The 24,153-nt window shown below is 43.5% G+C and overlaps 2 protein-coding genes across 2 annotated transcripts; both read left to right on the top strand.

The window, feature by feature from the left end:
* Positions 1-3,979: 3,979 nt before the first annotated feature.
* Positions 3,980-14,137, top strand: SYF2 (SYF2 pre-mRNA splicing factor). Its single transcript, XM_054999886.1, has 7 exons — positions 3,980-4,058; positions 6,359-6,466; positions 7,626-7,751; positions 9,008-9,125; positions 9,239-9,329; positions 10,407-10,505; positions 11,664-14,137. Exons 1-7 carry the CDS (start codon positions 4,044-4,046, stop codon positions 11,827-11,829), a joined length of 723 nt encoding a protein of 240 aa, XP_054855861.1. The 5' UTR covers positions 3,980-4,043; the 3' UTR covers positions 11,830-14,137.
* Positions 14,138-15,586: 1,449 nt separating this feature from the next.
* On the top strand, positions 15,587-23,426 carry TMEM50A (transmembrane protein 50A). The gene is made up of 7 exons (XM_055000122.1): positions 15,587-15,762; positions 16,579-16,691; positions 18,456-18,568; positions 19,699-19,766; positions 20,238-20,330; positions 21,630-21,690; positions 23,120-23,426. The coding sequence occupies exons 2-7, from the start codon at positions 16,599-16,601 to the stop codon at positions 23,163-23,165; spliced, it is 474 nt and encodes a 157-aa protein (XP_054856097.1). The 5' UTR covers positions 15,587-15,762; positions 16,579-16,598; the 3' UTR covers positions 23,166-23,426.
* Positions 23,427-24,153: the final 727 nt, after the last annotated feature.

The raw sequence follows: 24,153 nt of genomic DNA, 5'->3' as shown, positions 1-24,153 counted from the left end.
ACATGTCAGGTGGCCCCACCCACCTGACTCTCAGCCATTTGGGGCCCGTTGTGGCCTGGATTGGGGCCGAAACGGCCCGGATCAGGCCTCTGACGGGTGGTGGATCTCTCTCCCACTCAGCAGCAGCCCAATCCTGACCATTTTGGGCCCCTTTTCAGCCATTTTCAGCCCCTTTTTGCCACTTTGGGCCCAATTTCGGCCCTGAATGGCCAGGATTGGGTCCAAAACAACCAGGATAGGTGATGTCAGGGGGTGTGGCATATGCAAATCAGTTATGCTAATGACACATTTCCAGTGATGTCAAGGGGTGTGGCATAATGAGTTATGCTAATGAGTTCCTCTAGCTCTTTTTGTACGAAATGACCCCTGGGTACAAGTGACCATGTTGCTCATGTTGGTTGTGACATCGTCATCATCTTAGAAAGCTTTTGGGGTTTACGTTCTGTTTATCTTTGACATGTCGTTCAGAAAAAGAGGACTTTATTTATTTATGTCATTTATAGCCTGCCTTTCTCACTGAGACTCAAGGCGGATTACATAGTATGAGTTTAGTACAGTCAATATCAAGGATATTTCAATAAACAATACCATAGGATAAATAAATGCCAGTTTACAAAGACATAACATTAGCAAAAATCCTATACAAAGTTGAAGAAATGCTGAAACAGAGCATAAGCAATTCTAGGATTGACATTAGACAACACAGAACTAACCAATAGGGTCATACTTAAAACAACAGGTAGTAAATTGGAGTACCTACTTAAAGCAACAGATAATATGTACGGCAACATAGTAGTGAAGTCTACAGTCCCGAAATTGTTAGTGAAGCATCTCTTTCAATTCATCTCCCTACAATACAGCCCTCCTATCTGAGGAAAAATCCCTTTTGAATCATTCAATTTTGCATTGTTTGTGGAAGGCCAAGAGAATGGGGGCTCTCCTGACTTCCTCAGGCAGGCCGTTCCATATGGCAGGAGGCACCATAGAGAAAGCCTGCGTACAGGCAACAGTTGATTACACCCATGTGCAGATGGGCACCTGCAGGAGACCCTGTTCAGATGAGTGAAGCTGCCGTGGAGGAACATAGAGAGAGAGGTGGTCCGATTAAAAAAAGCCTACACCCTGAAAATCTTGTTGATCTCTAAGGTGCCAACAGACTCAGATCCTACAGTTCTACTGCAGACCAACATGGCTACCCACCTAAAACTGCTTACACTATATACTGACGAACATTCTCTTTTGTATTCTTCTGTAAATGTTATCTAATTTCTCCCCTTTAACTGACCACGTAGGAATAGCTATCTTTGTATTGCTCCAGAAATGATACAAATACTGGTCTCATTCAGTATTCCTGGCAGAGGATTCTGAAATATTTATTTTATTTCTTTATTTTTATTTTATTAGATTTGTAACTCGCCGTCCCCATGAATGGGCTCAGGGAGGCTAACAACATCAAAAACAATAAATACAAAGTTAAAACACATAAAACTATAAAAAGGAGTTGCAAATCACAGTAATCCAGTTTCACACATTGTCGACAATTACATAGGCCACTGTAAAAAGGTTCTACAAATTCAGCTGTGGCATGGCACTAAGAGCGAGGAGAAAAATGGGGCGTGGTGGTCAAAAAGGGGGGGGACAGGACGCCGGCCCTCAACCAAAGTCCTGGTGGAACATCTCCATCTTACAGGCCCTGTGGAACTGCAACAGATCCCGCAGGGCCCAAATCTCTAATGGAAGTGTGTTCCACCAGGCCAGAGCCGAAGAGGCCCTTGCCCTGGCTGAGGCCAGGCGAACGTCCCTCAGGCCAGGGAACACCAGTAATTGCTTATCTGCAGAGCACAAGGCCCTGTGGGGGACATAATGGGAGAGACGCTCCCCTCGGTATGCTGGCCCCAGTTTGTTAAGAGCTTTGAATATCAGACCCAACACCTTGAACTGGATCTGGAATTCAACTGGGAGCCAGTGCACCTGGCACAGCACTGGATGAATATGTGTCCTCAATGGAGTCCCCATAAGGAACCTGTTGCTGCATTCTGGACCAGCTGTAGCTTCTGGATCAAGCCTAAGGGCAGCCCAGCGTAAAGTGAGTTGCAGTAGTCTAATCTGGAGGTGACCATAGCATGGGTCACCAAGGCCAGATCCTGGGACAAGAAACAGGGCACCCGTTCCCTGGCCTGCCGAAGACAAAAGAAGGTCGACCGGGCAATGGCAGTTACCTGGGCCTCCATTGAAAGTACGGCATCCAAGTACATGCCTGGGCTCTTTACCATCCCACAACCCAGATGCAGGATCTCCGTCTTCAGGGGAATCAATTTCAGGCAGCTCTGCCTCAGCCCTACTGCCACAGCATCCAGACTTTTGGCCAAGGCATCTGGCACAACATCCAGCTGGCCATCTATCAACAGACAGAGATAGGTGTCATCCACATATTGGTGGCAACCCAGGCTAAAACCACAAATCACCTGGACTAGGGAGCGCATGTAGATGCGTCGTTTGCCGGAACTTCTCTCCCTACAGTCTGTTTGTAATAAACTTTTCTTCTTTTAAAGTGTTTCTGGCAGGTCCATTTCCAACCACAATGTACACCTTGGTTTCTTCTACACTGCAGATGTATTTATTTATTAATCTGAAATACTTATTAGCTGCCTTTCTGCTTAATAGCACACAAGGCGGTTTACAAAGTAAAAACAGCAATTAAAACATACCATGCCTCTGATGACAGAATAGAAGGGGCTTGGATGGGGGCTCCTGGCCCTCACCCCCGAGTGAGGAGTCTTCAAAGCCCCGAGGGGTCTATTTGCTCTGGTCCATCCACTCTGTGTTTTCCGAAATGAGAATGATTATGAGTGTGTGTTTTCTCAAAGGGAAAACACACTCTGCACACGCTCAGAGAACCTGTCCATAGATGCTTTTGTTTAAACATGAGCTGGCTGAGGAGAGAGTATTGCACATGTTCAGAGCAACATCCATTTTTAGCAACACTATGTTAATTCTTTTAAAACTTCTGGTAAATTTGATGGGAAAATTATACTCAATCTTGTGTTAGTTCTGTTGGCAAATATTTAGAGTTATACTGCCATCCTCTGTTCACATGCGAGTATAGCTGAAAAGCTGATGCAAAGGGAAGGAAGAATTTTAAACGGGTGATAAATTTTGAGCAGATTATTTTTTATTTCTGCAGGTTTGGGAGTTAGTTTTCCTTTGACATCTTCACAATTTGTTCATGAAAAGAAAGCCATGACATAAGATCAAACTTGCAGTCTCTGAGACAGTCTCTAACTGTTAGGCTGCTTAACCCAGTCTCCTTTAAGCACTTCAAAATTGCTTACTTACTTGCTGACTGTATACTTCACCTTTCTCCCTAGTAGGGCCCCAAAGCTCCTTACATGGTTTTCTTGTCCTCCATTTTATTCTCACAACAGCCCTGTGGGGTAGGGTAGACTGAGTGTCACCCCGCAAATTTCAAAAGTAGAGTTGGTATTTGAACGTAGATCTCCTCCCAGATCTTCGTCTGTCATTTTAACCACTACCACACCATGCCCAACATGCAACATGATCTTTCCACAGGGGGGAGGGGGGGCAGGGAGAACAGCTATAATGTCATCAGTGAATTAACTGTGGTTCTCGAAAGCTTATGCTACAAATAAGTTGGTTAGTCTTAAAGGTACTACTGGACTCTTTACTATAATGGAAATATGCCGCTCCAGTTCAGGAAGAGCACTTACCCTAATGGATCTACCCTAGTCTACTGCAAGAGGGGGAGGACACCGAAACCAAACCCCACCCTCTCCATGCTCCATTCCCCCCCAACCCCCATTTTCCCAAACTGGAGCTGGCAACCCTTTACTTCCTCCTCCAGCCATCCCAAGACTGCAATTCCTCTCCCCGTCGCAAGGTGCCGCTGCAGCGCGACAGTCACGAGCGACACGGAGCTCTATAGCGCATGCTCTCGCCCAATTATTCCCCGCCTCCTCGGCTCCTTTTGTGAGGTCGCAGAGAGGGTGGAAGCGGAAGGAGCGTTGGTGAAAACAACGGACGAGATGGCGGCGGTTGGGGTGAGCGGCGCCCCTTCTTTGGGGATGGTGAAGGGGAGGCGGCGTGGGCGCCCGGAAGGCGCTTCCTAGACATTTTCTTCGTTTCTTTAAAAATGTTCTTTTTATGGGACTTCCTGGGTGGCTTCCGTGTTATTGGGTGTGAGCGAACTCGAGTCGAGCCCATCGAAGGTGCATGACATAAAAGGCCAATTCAGTCTCGCAGTGGGAGGGGGGGAAATTTAAAGCACTTAGTTAGAAATCAAAGGTTTGAAAGATCGGATAATCTTTCAGAGTGGGGAGGGGGGCTGTCACTTCACGACTCAGAAGAAAAGGGCTGCACCTTGTGAAAGTTTCTGCCATAAACTGTCCCTCAGCCTTTTTTAAGTGCCCCTGAGCCCCCTTTTGGCTTCCATTCCAGCAGTCTCATAGGGCTGCTCTCTTTGCAGGGGTAATTTATGCCTGACTTTGGCTTCCAGCCTTGTTTTCACTGGCTCAGGTTTTATTCTCAAAGCAGCAACCCTGTGAGGCGGGCTACTCTGAGACAGAACTGATGATCCAAAGTCAACCAGTGAACTTCTGTGACAGACTGACCGTGGTTTTCCCAGATCCAAATCTGAAACTGGCTGCTGCACTGTGCTGGTTAAATCTTCAGAGAAGGGGCTTGGAGTGGATTGTTTAGGATAACAGGAGGTGCAAACTGTGAGATGGTGACCTAGGTTTTTCTTTCCTTTTCTTCTACCCATACCTAATGAATTGGTTATTTTTATTTGTATTTATCATGCTTTTATTTTCTCCTCCACCCAGGATGGCCTGTGGGTGTGCCTTTGTCTATTGGATCCTCACAACAAACTTGTGAGTTAGGTTAGGCTGAGAGAGATTATCTGCTCCTTATGTTCCTGTGGAGCGGGTTGAACCTGAGTTTCCTCAGTCTTAGTCCAGTACTCTAACCACTATACTACGCTATAGGGAATGAATTGTCCAATAAACAGTTGTCTCAGATGACAGTTCCTGGTGTTAGTGACAGAAGCTGGGCCAATTAAAACTAGTCCAGTTGTCTAATGTCTGCATCTCCCCAGAGCAGTACTGTATTAGCTTCTTCCCATCCCGTGTGCTTTCCAATTTTCTTTTGTTTATCCTAGAATTCCCCTCTGGCGCTTGCAGTATATATCCTCATGCCTCCCCCATTGGGAAAATAAGATTGATGACAGAGGCGCCTTGGCTAAGAACAGCAAGAAGGTGTGGGTGAAGTTGGGGAGGGGGAAGTGGCAAGCAATCATAACATAATTAAAGATTAGCTTAACATAGGATGGTAGAAAGTTGAAAAGGTGGGATATAAGAGTAGTTAAAACAGGCTGGGCTGTGAAGTGTTGTGGTTGTTTACCTAAAGAGTGAATTGATGGTGAAGAGCTGTTCAGGGAAGTAGAGAACGCTACTATATCAAAAAACAAAGAGTAAGCTATCCTAGTAATTGGTATGGCATGGAAGAATAAGGCAGGAAATGGCTTAAGAGTTGTAGGAAATACTGTGTTGTAGCTTGGGCTCCCAAAAATGTTGGCTTTGTTTTGTGTGCAGCTGTCAGTCATTGCGAGTTGTTGAAAGAGGTGTGTATTGTAGACATTAGGGAGATTGTGACTGGGGAAAACTACATCTCAAGCAGTCTATCTGTTGATTTGCCTTGGCAATGATAGGTGGATTCATTGGTCAACTTTTGACTCCCTGTCCCACTGGTGTCTAGTTTTTCCTGTGGGTACCATAAATAACTAGCACTTTGATCATATGTGGCCCTTTGGTCTGCTTGCCACTGGAGTTAGTGAGAAGCAAATAACTCACTACTGAACTGTCTCTCTTTTTACAGTTTAAGAATAATAATATTAACATTCATTTATATACTGCCCTTCAGGACAACGTAATGCCCACTCAGAGCAGTTTACAAACTATGCCATTATTATCCCCACAACGAAACACCCTGTGAGGTGGGTGAGGCTGAGAGAGCTCCAGAAAACTGTGACTAGTCCAAGGTCACCCAGCTGGCTTCAAGTGGAGGAGTGGGGAATCAAACCTGGCTCTCCAGATTAGAGTCCCGCGCTCTTAACCACTACACCAAACTGGCCTGGAAAACTTATTTTCTTGGATAGGGAGATTCATTAAAATTTGAGCAGCTCTACCCTAAATCATTTGAGAGGGAGTGTATTTAATAGTGCTTAGATTTCTGAAACTAGATGGTCAAAGGGCTTGGGAGTGGAACTGCTACTTCTATAACTATACTTTAATATGTAACTTCAAAGCAGATTTTCCCCCTAACATCTGTAGTTGAATTCCAGGTCTCCACCGACAATTCAGAAGATCCTGCTTGCATTGCAGCAGAAGATGTAGCTGCACAGAAGAGAGAGGAGCGGCTTAGGAAATTCAGAGAACTTCATTTGAAGAGGGTAAGCTCTCCTATAGTGGGATGGATGCTTCCAGTTGTGGACCGTTCTTGCTAGTTGGGTTTTACACTTTGGCCAAATCAGGGCTTTTTGCTACCCCCATGACTCAAAAAAAGAAAGAAAATAAAGTGCTTGATTTTAAGATTCTAAAATGCTTCATTAGCCTAGTGTGGGGTTCTCCAACATGGTGCCCACAGGCACCAGGGCACCCATCAGTACTTCCCTTGGTGCCCCCCAAGCTTTTCAGAATGCGGATGGGGCCATTGTAAGGCAGTGCTTCTTATTATCTGCCCTCATTCAAATGATAGGGTTTTCCACTGGAGAATAAGGAGTGGTAAACACCTGGGCTTTCCTTAGTCAATGTGTGGTTCCATTCCCTGCTTCAGGCTTTCTTTCTTCCCAGGAGGTGTGAGGAGGGAAGTATTCTGTTTGGCTTCACCTCCTGTGGCATCTATTTTGGGCTTGGCTCTGCCTCCCATGGCAGCCATTTGGGGGTAGTGTGGCATTCATCACCTCCTCTCAAAATTCCAAAGGTGCCTATAGGCTCAAAAAGGTTGGGGACCTCTCTCTCTGGTCGAGTGCCAAATGTCTCATGTAATTTGATACATATCTAGTAATGTGCCTGCTGTTGCAGAACAGCAAAGCACCGGTGATGGAAGGGGGCTGAAATTCCCTTTCGTGGCTGTCCTGATAATTTCAACAATCAAAATGAAATCATGGGGCCAGAGTTGACAAATTGAGGTTATACCAAGAGCTCTGGTAAACTGAAAGTGTGACTCTATGTGTAAGTTTCACTTTTTCCTTAACCCCCCCCCCCCAAAAAAAACCCTTTTGAAGGTCCCATTAATCAGTAGGCTTAACCAAGTTATAACGACTATCAAGTATTGAAGCATTTTGCCCTAAACTCTGATACATAGCATAATGAAGAAATTCTATAAGTCCCAAATTTATCCTGCAGTGCAAAGGGGTGAGAGGGACCAGCATCCCTACAACACCACATCTGCATTTACTCCAAGCTTCAGTAATGAATTGTGTATGATTCATTCCCTCTCTGTAAGTAACTAGGTGCTGCTCTTCCCCTTTTCATTTCTGCAGTCCAAATTAGCCCATTGCTGATAATGGGCAGGCTAACAAGGTCTTTCTGTACGTGCTTGCATTTTAGAATGAAGCTCGCAAGTTAAATCACCAGGAAGTTGTGGAGGAGGATAAAAGGCTGAAGTTGCCAGCAAACTGGGAAGCTAAAAAGGCCCGTTTAGAATGGGAGTTGAAGGTGGAGGAAAAGAAAAAGGTAACATTCGCATACATGATCAGTCTGTGCCAGTTGGAATGATGCAGTCTCGGCTCTGTCCCAAGATTCCATCCCAGCGGTGCCCCAAAGCAGACTGTGCACCCAAGTTACCCCCCCATCATCGTGTGCTTTTCCCATTGGCCAACAAGAAGTTTCTGCAGATGCAACATTTAGTCTCTTATGGCCTTATCCTAGGCTGCTTTCCTGGAAAGTAAATCTCCCTTTATTCAGTGAGGCTGGTGTCCAAATACGCTTCGTCAAATGCTGAAAGCAAGCTGTCTCTGTAATTCCCAGCACCCTGTAAATTAGGTTAATATTACCTCCCTATTAGGAGTTTAAAAGCAACATGACGGCATAGATTTGTATTTTATTCCATATTTGAAGGGGCAAGCCTTTGCAATTCAATAGAATAATATCACAGCGAGAAATGAATGTTCAAAATAACCTTGATCTCTATTGCTTAATTATAGTCATGAATAGATTTGGTGTAACTTATGCTATATCGCCCAAGGTAGGATCTCCTGCGATGTCAAACAAAGCTTGTACATATTAAAAGAGAAAAATGTGCATCGCTTTGTAAGCTGTAGTACATATTTTTGGAGCCTCTGGGCATAACAACCAGTTGTGTTGCAAAGTTTGTGATCAGATTGCCCAGTGTGTTCTTGGAAAAGCTGCAGGGGGAAAGATTTGGGTCAGGGATGCAGGCTGGGGGTTTACCCCTTCCCTCTCTCACTGTTCCCCCTCCCCACACATCAGAGCTGCTACTTGTCTCGATATAGCACAAGATCAGATATCCATATTATATTACTTCATTTGTAATCCACTTATTTCCCTAATGGAGAACCAGTGTAGTTTGTTACATTGTCTCCTCCATTTGTTCTTGCAAAACCCTGTACGGTAGGTTAGGCTGAGGCTGTGTGACTGGCTCAAGGTCATCCAGCAAGATTCTGTGGCAGAACAGGGATTCAGTCTTAGTCCAGCACTCTAACCTCTATGCAACACTGTCTCTCAGTATCATTATCCATTTTTCCCACCACTTCCGTCTTGGTCTGGTTTGCTCCCTAATTCCCTCCATGCTACTTTTAAATATTAAAAAATGGAAATACTGTTTTTTAAAAAAGATCACTGCTCTCCCATGCAAGGTGTAGTTTGGCCCTTAGTTATATTTTGAGATAGACACACTTCTTCTTGGAAAGGTTTTCTGTGATGCAGATTGTACCGTTGTGCCTCAACGCCCCTAAAACCTCCTATTCTAGGAGTGTGCAGCAAAAGGAGAAGATTACGAAAGAGTGAAACTGTTAGAAATCAGTGCAGAGGATGCAGAACGATTTGAGAGGAAAAGGAAAAAGAAAAATCCAGATCTTGGATTTTCAGGTAAGAATTTGCCCTCGTCAGCTCAGTCCATGAATGCAATTAAAACACAAGTTTTAACATGAGTTTATCTGAGGGAGGCTTCCTGTTCAACAGCTGTTTTCTTTGCTCAATAGATTATGCCGCTGCTCAGTTGCGTCAGTATCAGAGATTGACCAAGCAGATCAGACCTGACTTGGAAGAGTACGTAAAGCTAAGAGAAGAAAGGTATGTCTGGCTTTTGTTTGGTCCATCTTCTCCATCTTGTACCTGTGGGCCACTTCTCCTGGTTGCCTGTGAATCCCTTCCATGTGTTGGGAAGCCTCCAGGTGACTGGAAAAGCTGCTGTCAGAAGGGAGAGCCGCAACAACCCATAAGTATTTATTGCAGCTCACTGTCCAGCAGTCTGCATCTCCCTCTCCGCTGTAAGATGACCACTGCTACCATACGGTGATTGAGTGAAAGAAAAACTGGGGGCAGCAGTGCTAGGAGGGTTTAAAGTGTATTCTTTGTGGGTGCCGAGAGTTGTCTTTTGGTAGCCCAGGAGGCTTCTCGAGATGGAGGCTAATTCGCAGTGTGTGGACCTGAACTACAGTTTCATACTTTTTATTCCACAAAGCTCCGGTCACTATAAGCCGGTTGCCGGAGCCCCTTCTGGAGAACCACAGTTGTATGTGGTCTGTAGATCCTAGAAGGATGACCAGAGTGGCGTTTCAGGGTTCTGTGGTTCTTTCCCTCTGAAGTCTATAAAAGGGGAGATTCCCTAGGGAGACTGAACCTCCCTGAGACAAAAGCAGAAACCCATTTGTTAAAATGTATTTTCTGTTAAGCATTAAGTGGGCTTGTAGGGTTCGCAGGGCACTTCCTTTTATATGTTGCAAAAGTGAACCAAGGATAACTTCCTAGGCCAGTCTCAGCTGGGCAAGTTCAGTGTTCTGTGTGCACAATGGAATGGGTTCTGCATTCAGCCATACATGGCATATGGGGTAAGTCTGTGACCGTGTTGGTGGAATTTCAGTTTAGCTGCAGCTCTGTTTGAAAAGAGAAAATGAAGCGAGATTGCAGACAGATTTATAATACAGGCTGTGTAAGTTACAAGTGCAATTGTTTCACTTGCAGTGCAGTATCTGATTACTCTGAACGATGCACCATTCCGTGTATTGGAACACACGTCTGTCTGCTTGCCTTGACAGCAGTCCTATGTTCCCAGCAAAGAGTCCTTCAAAACTGACTTGAACCAAAGCATCATTCTAATTTCCCATATTGAAATGTCACTCACTGACCTTTCCCCCCCACCCCCTCTAGTGGTGAAGAGTTTTATCCCACATCAAATAGCCTTCTCCATGGAACTCACGTGCCTTGTAAAGAAGGGGTTGATAAAATGGTCGCGGATCTCGAAAAACAGTAAGTAGCAAACACTCCTAGTGACTTCTGAATTTCAGCATTGCGACTTCTTTTTTACTTACACAGTAGAGATGTGAAAAAATTGAACTGGCTAGGGAGGGGTGTAGGAAAATATAGCAGAGTTTGTGCAAAGATTGCGCATTGGAAGTAATGAGAATAGATTGACACACACACACACTCCAGTGTAGCTCTGTAAAAATACTAAAGGATAAAAATTAGGATTACATTTGGAGAAAATAATAAATTGCTAAGATGACTACATCTTGCTAGATAAGTGACTTAGAGTCAAGATGAAGTGAAGTAGAAGTGGAAGAAGAAGTGAACAAAGAGCAATAAAACTTCAGTATATAGCATCAATTAATTGCCCCCAATAAACTAACTGCCCAATAGAAAATCCTAGTCTTACTTCATTATGCTTAGTGACTCCCCTTTCTATGGCGGGAATCTTACTCGAAGCTCTAATGGTTACATTCAAAGTATGCTTACTAATTAAGTAGGTAACACAAACAGTTTAACTCTTTCATGACTGAAATGAAAACACTTGCTAAATTCCCACAAAGGGGGGGGAGGAGCAGTGGGAGAGAGCTCTGCATAGATCTGATAATGGACTTTTCTGCCACCGCCACCCATCCATTTTCTTCATGCTCTCCCAAAACAAAGACAAATTTTTCAGCTTCAGTTCCAGCTTTGGGTTTCTGACTGCTCCTGAGGGTGCTGAGTTGAACACTGACTCTCTTGTTTCGGGGCTGGTGACAAGAAGAGCCAGCAGTTCAATTTAGAGTGTTCAAAAGCAGGTGGAGACCCAAATATAGCTTTCTCTCCAACTCCATTACTGTTGAACAGCTTGTGGACCAAGCAACAGTATTTCAGAAGCATCTGCCCATTAGCTGATGCTGCAGTCTGGCAGGCTGATAGTCCTTGCAGATAATGCAAACTTGATGGCCGCCCACCAGTATTATGTAGACATTGGGCTGGATCCAGTTATTTCCTTCTGCTCGTTGTTCACTAGAGTCTGGAAGGAGTCTTTCTCCATTAGAAGAGTCCACTGCAGGATCCAAATCCCTGCCTTAAATGAATGCATAATCTTATTTATGTAAGCAAACACAGGCAGGAAAAGTTTTGGATATCAAGCCTCAATTCACCTGATTTCTCTTCCAGAATCCAAAAACGTGAGAAGTACAGCCGGAGGCGTTCTTACAACGATGACGCAGATATCGACTACATTAATGAGAGGAACGCCAAGTTCAATAAGAAAGCTGAAAGGTTCTATGGCAAATACACAGCAGAGATCAAACAGAACTTGGAAAGAGGAACTGCCGTCTAGGCTTGAACGTTTGCAAGCCAAGGACAGCCACAAAGCCATCCTGACTGTACATAGATCACAAATTATGAAACCTGTTTCTTTCCGAGGGGCATTTTTAAATGTTCAGCAACCTTTGGTGCAAAGGTAGAATTTGTCAGATGTTCAGAAGGACAGTAGTTCGCCAAGCATAGTTGCATAGTCGAGAAGTTCAATTTTGACTTCTGATTGTGAGCCTGCAGGGGCCTTTCCCTTTGCAGTTTCTTTATGGGGAAATGCGTAAATTTCCAGATCCAACTTGTTTGGCAGATTGAGTCTTGAGTGTACGCAAGGTTTCTGTGGAAAAATAGCAACTACAGCTCTAATGTAAAATGTTACTTATAGTATCTTGATTAAATTAGCTTGCTGTCTGAGAAATACTTCTTTGCAATGTGGCAAAATTCCTGGAAAAGCAATGAAAAGCGTGGATGTGCTGTAGACCCTATTATGCTGCATATTGGCTTTTACATCCCCGATTGCATCCCTCGTACCCACAAAACCCTTTCTTGAGGGTATCAAGCATTTGTAACTGGCTCTCCTTGATTTTCCATCTGTTATGGGAGAGGTCAATCTTTGAGCCAAGGATGTCAAGCAGTTTTTCTGCAGCTAAATCATGGCTTTAGTGGCCTGCTCAGTTCGTGGCTTCCATGGCCGCATATGCTTCTCCCTCCAGGTGGCAAGGTATCAAGCCATCTCTACCAGATCACAGCCTTGCTACCCTAACCTTGAGTTGGAGGTGTTCAAGGCCAAGGAAACGCCCCTTCTCCTGTTTGTTCAGAAGAGGCAAGCCTCTGAATGCTTTCCTTTGCAGGTAGGAGAGGGAGACAAAGTCTGAGGCTGAAGGTAACTGGACAGATTGGAACCACAATCCCCAGAGATCTATGATTTGGGGATGCATGCAAAGCAAATGGGGTGTGTCTTCATTTGAGCTTCCCTCACCACAATGCTAACCTTTTGCTTCAGAGTGGCTCCAGAATAGGATTTGGGGCTTTGGGTTGTGCAATGCAATTCCCTGATGAAGAAAATCCAGGATGCACTGTATAAAATTAAAAAGGGTTTAGATTTGTTCCAGCTGCCGCTTTTTGGTACACTCAGGGCTTGCTGACCTTTATCTTTGTACTTATAGGAGAGCCTAGAATGCTAGAAACAGGCACGGCTATGTTCCCCAGAATAGGGTGGCTACCTTGGAGTATTTCTGCTGCCATTGTTGCTCGGAGAAAGTGCTGGAGAAGAAGGCAGACACAGGATGGTCTGGCACAGACAGGTGTCCAACATGGTGATGGTACATGGGAAATACCAGGTTCCCATTAAAGTGGGAACCCACCCACTTAGATTTCACGAAGGACCACCTTCTCTCCCATCTGAACCTGCTCGGGACCAGCAAGCCAGTGGCTCCTCACTGACAGATCCACCCTGCACAATGAGATGAGAGTTGGCGCATACTGTTTCAGCTGTTAGCTCTCATCCTGGGATAACCTAGGCTTGGTTTCTATGACCTTCCACGAAGTTTTCCTGCAACAAAGAATGGATTTCCTTCAACAAAAAAAGATTTTTATAGCATTGTTACGGGGACGGGAATTTTTTCCCCAAAATTATGTTTTTAGATATAGCAATTCAGTTCTCCTCTCCTCCTACCCCTTTTACAAAAAGGGTTTCTTTTTGATCATTTTGTAACTCCAGCCCTTGCAGTTGTTTTCTGTTACTCGCCACCAGGTGGTGTTCTAGTAGGAGGTTTGCGAAGACATTGCCTGTCTCTGAGCGCCTGCAGGGTGAAATTCTGGAATTTTGCAGAAACTCCCTTCCTGCCGTCCCCTCTTTGAATTTTAATATGATCAAAATGATTTTGTTGGAAACTGACTCCAAATTCCTAAAAAGAGTAAAGAAAAAAGAAACGTTGGATTTCAGGGAAAAAATGGTTAAGAGAAATTAAGAAAATTCCTCTTAACCATGCTATTTTTCTCCATCAGACTAAGTCATCTCCAGCAGAAAAAGTCTTTCTGTCTTGAAGGAAGGCTTAGAAGGTTGTCGTGGGTTTCCGCTTATCAGAAGGAAGTTGTAGCATCGAACCCGTTCCCCAGAGGTGTAGGGCAGCCCCCTCCCTCTCTTTGCTAAATATAACCAAGCTATGGAGGGCTTATGAATTTATGCCTGCTTAAACTTAGATTTGAAATTTTTAATCTTGTGGGTTTTTAATCTTGACATACTGTGTTTTGTTGGCAACTTACTTTGTCAGCTGCTTTGAGTATAAGGAAATAAATAGGGGACTTTTTAAATAAACAGTATGCTGCTACGAGTTTTATTGATTTTGATTTGAGTGACTGCTTTTCATGTATTGAGGGGTTTGTATTATGTGTATGTACCACATTCTGCCTTGAATACTCCTGACAGGAAAAAGGCTGAGGATAACCTACCCCCCCCCCCCCGCCCAACCAAAAATCCCATCTTCAGGCTTCAGAATGATTTGCTAAGTCCCACCCCCATGGCAGCTGTCAGAGGTGAAGTTTGATGCCTGGCTTTTCTGTCTTGCTTGCCCAATGGAGAAGACCCCATTTGTTTTTTTGCTCACAGGGATTAAGGTGGCATTCCCTGACACCAAAATCAACATATACTTGTCTTGCACCACTGTCCACTGGTACAGAATATCCTGAAACATCTTTTTCTCCCCCAACTCATTCTTTTCAATTTTGTAACATCCGCCCTTAAGCTCTGTAGAACTTGAAAGTTTGCACGCTATTCTGTGTCACTTTGGTTGGTCCAAATAAGAGGAATTACGTAGAGTGTTTTGCATTAGGATGCCAACTAGGCCAATATTGGCTTGCATATGCTCTTGCTCATCTTGGACAGTCCTCCCACAAATTGGTACTCTCCAGGTAGGGCAGGGAGATCTGGAATTACAATAGATCTCTGGATGACAGAGATCAGTTCCCCTGGAGGAAATGTCAGCTTTGAAGAATGAAGTCTATGATAGATAGGTTTATTGTTGTAGCCATAGGCCATAATAATCCAACATATACATGAACATAAAATAGCGTACCACAGCAAAAGGTTAAAACATATTTACATAACAAAATAAAACTTGATAAATTAAAACTAAGATGGTAAAAGAAATACAAAAAACACGTAATGACATGAAATTACAATTTGGTTAAAATTCTTCCAGGATTATTAGGGACCAATTTCTTTATAAATAATAAAAATAGCCACTTTGAAAGTAATGAGGAAAAACATCAGCCGATAAAAATGTAATACATTTCTCATGTGAGCCAGAAAAATGTACCACAAAATCGATTCAGCAATTTATTACGAATGGAGAGTCTCTGGCATCGCATCCCTGCTGCGGCCCCTCCCTCTTCAAGCCCGCTGTCTCCAGGTTCCAGCCTCATCTCCAGGACTAGCTCAACCCTGAGTTGGCAACCCTACGATGCCTGAATTACTGACACCGGTGGTTAATCTCCACTGCACTACATCGTCTGCTCTCCAAAGAGAGCAGAACTGCGCTCACTGCAGTTCCTTTACAGGGCTTTTTAAAAGTAATAAAAATTAATGTAACAATTTGCCCTCGCCTCCCCCTTCTGCTCTCTGTTCCAGCGGGCGCCTCCTCCAGGCACTCTGAGGTCGACAGCGCACGCGCAAGAACGGGATCTCCCCCCCCCCCGCCCGATCGCTAGTCACGTGCCCAAATACCAGGCTGCGGCGTCGTGTATTTTATGCGCATGCGCAGTTAGTTTCCTGGCCTCTAATTCCCACGGAGCAATTCGCCTTGACGCGCCTGCGTCATGGTTCTTTCTCCATACGGGTCCTGGAGCTGTATTTGTTTTCTTAAGAGGGCAGGGGGCGAGGCTGGCTTTGTCTTCCCCGCTTGAGGAAGTCGCGCGGTCGGTTCTGTTGCCTCAGAGAAGCGTTCTGGGGGCGGCGGAGGTAAGGAGGGGCGCCTCGTTAAAGGAAAGGGGTGCAAGGAAATCCCATCTCTGTTCCTCTGAGCTGGCTGGGCTGAGAGGCAGCGCGGTGTAGTGGTGAGGGAGTTCAGGTCCCCGCTCATGTCTGAACATCACTGGGTTACTTGGGATTGGGTTGCCAATGTTAAGTTGGGAAGTTCCTGGAGATTTGGGGGCAGTGCTTGACTGGGGGGGGGGGAAGGTTGCTCAGCGGGGATGTGATGCCCACCTAGCTCACCTAGCAAATATGCCGTTTCCTGCAGGGCAGTTGATCTCTGTAGTCTGGAGACCAATTTTTATACCGGGAGATTTCCAGGCCCCACCTGGAGGTTGGCACCCCTGTCAGAACCCACCCTCCAAAGATGCCATTTCCTCCAGGGGAGCTGATCTCTAGAGATCAGTTGTAATAGCAGGACACTGGAGCTGTGTGAAGGGGCTGTGGAATGCCAGAAGGAAACTTTGCTGAATCAGGCTACAGTTCCTACGAATACCTTCTTGGGAATATTTCCCAAGAACCTGTATGAGGTTGAGCTGGAAAGCTTACTAGCAAGGGCAGAGTTACATCTTCTGCTGTCTGTAAAATAAACCTTTGGGGGGGGGGGGGTTATACTGCTTGTAGTACAAAATCTCTTGGGTTTTATGTATATGTATACCTCTGTCACCCAGTGTGCTTATATGTACATTTAACAGGACTGTAAAAAGGGGAAGATTGGAATTAATGATAGGTGGAAATTGGTGCATTTTCTCTGCATAATGTTGAATGAGAGAGGAAAGATCAGGAATTTGTTTTTTCTTCTAGGATATTCACACCACTTAAATATGTCTGGATTCTTTGAGAGCATGAGGTGCTCAGAGTGCATTGATTGGGGAGAAAAGAGGAATACAATTGCTTCTGTTTCTGCTGGGTTATTGGTGAGTTTACTGAACTTCTTGGTTGTGTTGCCATTGTTTCCTAATTATTTTCCTGTGCCATGTTCCTGTTAGCTTAATGCAAAACAATCACTGCATCACACCGTGCTCCTGTCAAGGTGAAAGCAAGCTTATAGCCTGATCCTCTTTATATAATATTCAGAAGTAAACCCATTGTGGTCAGCGGAACTTATTCCCAAGGAAGCGTGCATAGGATTTCAAACACTTCTATGAGATAGCACTACATGCTCAGAGTGATAGCCTTATTAGTCTGTTGTGATAAGGACAGCTGAGAGCCATATACAGAAGCTTCAAGAGCCTGCTTCATAAGTGGCATGAAGCCTTGTCCTCAACAGATTGTGAACTGTGGTGCCAAAGCCATGAAATGCAAAATATACAGTTTGTGTCATCACACAGAGCTTTACTGTGTACAAGGCAACAATTAAAAACAAAAGAGGAATTACAGAAACAAGGCCTCAATTTAGATTGGTGGTCAGGGACCCAGGTAGAATCTATAAAAGATTAAAAAAACTGGGAGGTTTCCATTTAGAACAGAATACTTTTGAAAAACTGTTATGTGACTCGGATGAAAAACTGATTAAAAAGATGTACGTATTCATGATGCAAATGAAGAAGAAAAACGAGGGGATAGAAGAATATAAGAACAAATGGACACAAAATTTAGGATATAGCATTGATCCAATGCATTGGAATAAGATATGGAAAGTGACTGTTAAAATAACCAAATCAGTAGCGTTTAAAGAGAACTTATATAAGATATTTTATAGATGGTATTTAACACCGGATAGACTTGCTAAAATGTATAAAAATGTATCTAATAACTGTTGGAAGTGTGAGAAACATAAGAGAACATTTTATCATATGTAGTGGTCTTGCAAAGAGGTACATAAATTTTGGATAATGGTTCGTAGATTTTTACAGTTTTACAGATTGTGAATTCCATTGAAACCTGAAATATTTTTGTTAAACTGTATACCAGAAGATTTGGAGAAAGATCAGAAATATTTTATTATACATGTAGTGATAGCAGCAAGAATTCTACTAGCGTTTTATTGGAAAAGACCAGTAATACCCCAGCAGGAGGAGCTAATAGCGAAGATAATGGAGAATGCGGAACTAGACAAACTAACTTTACTAATGAAAGGACAAATGGAAGAAGACTTTGCTGCACCATGGACCCCCTTTTACAACTGGATGAGAAACAAATATAAAGATTCGAATGTAGTAATAATATAAAGGCAATATTGTAATCTCTTACTAGCAATCACAGTTAAGTGATGAGCAGTGTGGAAAATGTGGATAAGCAGAATGCTGTTTCAAGCAGAATGTATGATATTTTTGTCTCTTGTTTTCCCCCTTTCCCCTACCCCTAATGGAAAAATTAATAAAAATCTATATTAAAAAAAAGAAGTCATCACACAAAGCTTTACTGTGTACAAGGCAACCCGTTCACTACAGATATAGAGTATCTTTCTAGCTATACTATGTTAATATAATTCCTGTAGTAGGAAGGAAACCCATGGGCCCAATTAAGTCCGAACTGAACAGTATACGGGGAAATATGCAATTTTATACTGGATCTTCCTTACTGAAGTTGTTCTGTTGAAGAATTCTTGCTCTGAGATCAGGAACAGAATATCCTTCAAGTCTGATATGCCTTCCTGTTGAATTCTGGATGTTGCCATATTTTTATGTCTGATAGAGCTTCATGGGACCACTATACTGATGTTAGTTTTTAAAAAATAGTTTTTTACAGGATGGTGGATTATTATAGATGCTGCTGTCAAATACCCCAAAATGGAAGATTTCAATCATTCATACCATGCTTGTGGAGTTATAGCTACTACTGCATTCCTCATGTAAGTATAATTCCCATCCCACTACTATGAATTCTTGTAGAATTTATGTATAAATGTATATTACAGTAGAAAAGAGTAAGAGTCCAGTAGCAACTTTAAGACTAAAAAAAATTGTGGTAGGGTGTGAACTTTTACTAGTCACAGCTCACTTCTTCAATCTGAAGGGATTTTGTTAGTTTTATAGTTGCTCTCACAAATTTTGTTAGTCTTATTGTTGCTACTGAACTCTTGCTTTTTTCTACTGCTACAGACAAACGCGGCTACCCATCTTGTATATTCCAGTGTAAGATTTTATATATCAACTGGGTTGTTGTTGTAGTTTGTTTCAAATAATAATGTGAATCTGTAATTGGAAACATTGTGGGGTTTAAGGTGTAGAACATTTTTAATACAGTCCTTCTGATTGTGACTTTTATAGTGTCATTGTTAGCAGAGTTACACCCTCCAGGGTTCATTGCTTAGGATGGCTTGGTTAGTGCTCTCTTTAAGAGGGGCATCTGGAGAGTCCACACATCCACTGCAAACCAGCATGGCTATTCACCTGAAACTATCTCTTCATAATGATCTAAGAAAAAAAATCATCTTTTCTTCCGGTAGTAACAGGGCTTTGTTCGTTTCTTGCTAGAAGAACGAGAGAAAAAATAGCTGAAAAGTTGCTCTGGAGCCCATTGGTTGTTCTGGAGAGGAATGAGAAAGGTTGAAGGACTGTTGTGTTGAAGCCACATCCTGTTGCAGTCATGCTCAGACTGGTCTATCATTGCTTAATGGAATAAAGGGTTTTATCAAAATGACCCCATAATGCTGCATGATACAAGTTGTTTCCATGTTGACTGGATGCAGTGTTGAGTCAGAAACTTCTAGATTGATTGCTTGGTGTCAGCATGAATGAACCGTGAATGAAGCGGGATCAAGTCGGATCCTGAAGGTTTGAAACTTTATGTGCACTTGCTTGACTGTAGACTTTGAAATTAGTACACAAATTTACGTTTCGAGCTGTTAGTGTCGTCACTCAAATCAGCTGACCAAAAATGTTCATGCAAATTGGCAGTGATATGTTTGCAAATGGAAGGAATGGTTTCTGTCACAGATATGATATGCCTGAACATGTTGCATTCTCTGCATTCGTGTAGGATCAATGCTGTATCCAATGGACAAGTCCGTGGGGACAGTTACAGTGAAGGCTGCCTTGGGCAAACAGGTATTTTGACAAAATAAAAGGTACAGCTGCAGAGCAATGAAACAGTCAGATTTACAGTCGCTTGTAAGAGCTTCTAGTTATACGAGGCAGTCTTAAAGGGTGAAACATCAGTTATCGATGAAATTTTAGTTTTAGCCCTAAGTGGAAACTGGGCTGAGGGAGAATGGCTTGGCCAGTGTCCTGGGTTGCTACTCCCATGGGGTGCAGCAATAAAACTGTTCCCAGTGCGAAGTGCATTGTACCAAAATCACACAACTTTGAAATGCTGCATTTTCAGACTTGTTGGCCATGAGAGGTTGCCACATTGAAAACTTGTAGATTCAGCCTAGTGCATGTGTACTACCTGAAAATCAGGATAGGGGAGGAGGCTCAGGTGTTCCTTGAAGGTCTTAGGATGCATATGCTTTAGAAATTTCAGCGCATTTCTTTGAACAATGGAGAAGATTGGAATCTCTCTCTTTTTTAAATCAGGGGCTCGCATCTGGCTGTTCATTGGCTTTATGTTGGCATTTGGATCGCTGATTGCATCTATGTGGATCCTCTTTGGCGGCTATGTTATTAAAGGTAAGGTAACAAGTGAGGGCAGCCTTCTGAAACACACACCTTACTCTGTGATTGTAGTCTCCTTATGAGCACGCACCTGCCTGCGTTTGGCTTTTGAAACTGCAAAGTGCCATGATCACCAACGGCACTGCATAAAAATTATCCTCTTTACCCCCAGAATTGGCCTGGGATATTCCAACTTTGGATCTCAAACTCTGCAAACACTGCTTTTCCACTTCTTCATCTGTGCCTTATTCATGCATCACATTAGTGCCTGTTCCTGGACTTAGGAAGTAGGAACCAGAAAAAGTTTGAGAGGATTTATTTATTTATAGTCCACCTTTCTCACTGAGATCCAAGGCAGATTACAACAGTGTGAGTAATTGTACAATATAATTGACAGCTAGAACATTCATTGAACAAAGTACAGTAATGAACAACAGTTGGGACATTCAGGGAAACAGATGTAATAGGAGATGGTAGCAGAAAAAATGTTTAACAAGCATAAAGCCAAGCACAGAGATAAAATCTATCTGAAACAAAGCATAACTAATTTCCATGGCATATTTAGCAGTATGGAAACTCACTAGTAGGCGCGTATCTACGAGCGGAACTACAAGTCACAAAAGGCACAGGTTGGACACTTGTCAGCTTCCCTCAAGTTTTGATGGGAAATGTAGGCAGCTTGGCGGAATGTTGGACAAGTGACAGTTGACAAGTCCATTGGAGAGCAGTCGGAGAGCCAAGCTGCAAGACTAGGATGCCTACATTTCCCATCAAAACTTGAGGGAAGCTGACAAGTGTCCAACCTGTGCCTTTTGTCACTTGCAGTTCCGCTCTACATCAGCAGACAGTACCCTACAGCGTCTCATTTATTCTCCATCTTTATCAATGCATCTCTCTGAGCTAATTCTTATGATACAGTCTTGTAATCTCTACAGAAAGGTCTTCTGAATAAATCAGTTTTGCATAATTTGTGGAAAGCCAGGAAAGGGGGGACTATCCTGCCCACCTCAGGCAGGCCATTCCATAAAGTGGGGGGTACCACACAGAAAGCACATGTGCGGGCAGCTGTTGGTTTTGCCCGGCTGCAGGGTGTTAACTGCAGAAGGTCCTGACCAGATGAGTGAAGCTGCCATGGCGGAACATAGCAGGAGATATATGTGAGAAGGCAGGCTAGTAACTTTTCTGTGGGCTAGCTACATATTTGCAGGATTGTGACTGTATTGATTCTGATGGTGCCTACAAAAACTGGATATGGGGATTTGGGGGGTGAGGATAGATTTTCTGGACATTGAACAAAACAACTTTTTCCCGTAGAAAAACAAGAAGTATACCCAGGAATAGCAGTCTTCTTCCAAAACGCATTCATCTTTTTTGGGTAAGTATATGTTCTATATTGACGTGTGTTTAAAATACAAGTTGCTTAAATGTTTGGTAATGAATTTCTTGTATGAAGGAAACAGGATTGTGGGAGACTCCAAGTAATGTTGGTGGTAATTGGCAGCAGAGAGCAACTGTAAAAATGCTTGGGTATAGTCTAGTATGAAATCTCACTCTAACCCATAAAATTGTACAGATTTTTAAAAAGTTTCTTTAATTACATAACCAAGGGAGATGGGTAAGAGCTCATGTCTGTTTAACAGCCTTGCTCTTTAACTAATGCTGCATTTGGACATCACAATAAGCTGTGGTTCAGGCACCAAACTCAGGTTAGTCTGCCGGAAGAAGGACCCTAAGCAAAGATAGGGAAGGGATGACGATGCGGTCGAAGTAAGAAGTGTTACCTGTAAAAGGTTGTTTCTGTTTATACTGTAGGTCAGTGATTCCCAATCTTCGGGTCACAAAGCATTTGCAGTTTTATTTATTTGTGCCTGCTGCCTTCTAAAGTGTGTTAGCATTACTGATGGGGGAGGTTATAATGACCTCCCACCTTATGCTGATCAGAGAAACATGGTGAGAAATAGGGGTGCTTGAAGGACATGGCTTCTGTCAGTCTGTCTTTGCAATGCAGGGGCTATGTGGTAACCTTTAAGGCCCCTTTAATCAGCCATATGCATCCAGTTTGGTGTAGTGTTTAAGAGCATGGGACTCTAATCTGGAAAACCAAGTTTGATTCCCGACTCCTCCACTTGAAGCCAGCTGGGTGACCTTGGTTCAGTCACAGCTCTCTCAGAGCTCTCTCAGCCCCACCCATCTCACAGGGTGTTTGTTGTGGGGATAATAATGACATACTTTGTAAACTGCTCTGAGTGGGCATTAAGTTGTCCTGAAGGGCGGTATATTGATTGACTATCTCATGAAATCTCCCCCCCCAGTCTTCCCTAATCCACATGTGAGGTGGCCACTCTCTGAGCCATCCACTGTTAGGCTTGGCTTTTGTACATGCTGAAGACCGGGGGTGGTCCTCTGGTGAATGGTTCCTGCTCCGAATGTGTCCATGCACATGGCACGTGGAGAACGTGCAGCAGAAATGTTCTACCCTCCCTGCGTGCTTTCTGTGCCAACAAAAGAGCTTTTAACAGGGACAAGAATCCTAATAGGTGAACCTCCGTGATCCGCCACCTGTCGCCTGAAGTGGTGCCCTCTGTTCTTTCATCTCAGCATTCTACTACCTTGTTTCCTCCTGTGCAAACAAGGCCGGAGTCGGAATGGACCCGCAGGGTCACCACAGCAATGAGGGTTCCTTTGTCCCCACAATGGGAGTGCTTCTTTGTTGAGGCTGTTCTCTGTTTTTCTGTGTTCCTGTTAGGAGCAGTGGAGCTGCTGCTCTGCTCGTACTGACAGTCTTTTGTCTCTTCAATTAACAGAGGTCTGGTGTTTAAGTTCGGCCGCACCGAAGATTTGTGGCAGTAAGTGAGAGAGTCTAACTATTTTTGAGCACATACTCCCATTTTATAAAAAGCTTGTGCTCTAGTGACCAGTGAAGATGAAAACTGTCTGCACTTTAAAAATCATGAGAAACATTTCCATTTCCCCCCGTCTGTCTTTTAAAACGGCTTTCTATTCTTGGCTCTTGACTTTTCAATATTGTATCATGTGATTAAAAGTGACAAGGAAAGGGGTCACATTATGAAGCCCTTTCACTTTTTTAAAATAAATTAATACTAAACGACATTGCCTGTTTTTTATATCTGGTGTGTTTTCAGAGTATAGTTTTGAATATGGGAAAACTTGAATTATGTATGCAAACTGCACACACAAAGAAAAAGATGTTTAATCTGTGCATGATAACATCCTAGGAGAGGTATAATAGTTGTGCTTTCTCTTCAAAGTCACAAAGACCTGCTTCACTGTGATGCAAGCAAAAGCCACTCACCCACAGGACTTCCGTTCACGTAGCATCTTGTTCAAACTGGGATGCCACGGGTGCAGAGTGGCTACACCACACAGCAAGTATGACATTGTGCGCATACAAAGTCCCACAGATGAGAGTGCTTTTGCCTTGCATGCTTCACATTTCTAAGTCATATTGGGGAAACGCTGGCCCTTCTTAGAATATCACTAGGGCAGCAGTTCCTACCGGTTTTTCCTTGCAAAAGTTGCAGCCACCGGATAAGGTTTCCTTTAGGGCATGCCAAGCATGAAATGTGAACATGCATGTGTATGAAACTGATGTTCAGAATGTTTACTCTCCGATCCCAGCCCCCTCCATTAAAATCCTGTCTTCAGAGGATGTCCCAATAAAGTGTAGATTGCAGAAGAGAATGTGAATGGTGGCATTCTTAAGGAGCACTGAAGCTAGCCTCACGTAATGGTTAGAAGGTCTGTCTAGGATCTGGAAGACCCAGGTGAGAATCTCCACTCTGTCCCAGAAGCTTGCTGGGTGGTTTTTGGCCAGTCA

The sequence above is a fragment of the Eublepharis macularius genome, chromosome 15 (genome assembly GCF_028583425.1).
Source record: "Eublepharis macularius isolate TG4126 chromosome 15, MPM_Emac_v1.0, whole genome shotgun sequence".
NCBI classification, from domain to species: domain Eukaryota; kingdom Metazoa; phylum Chordata; class Lepidosauria; order Squamata; family Eublepharidae; genus Eublepharis; species Eublepharis macularius.
This window is presented reverse-complemented; position numbering and strand designations above follow the sequence as displayed.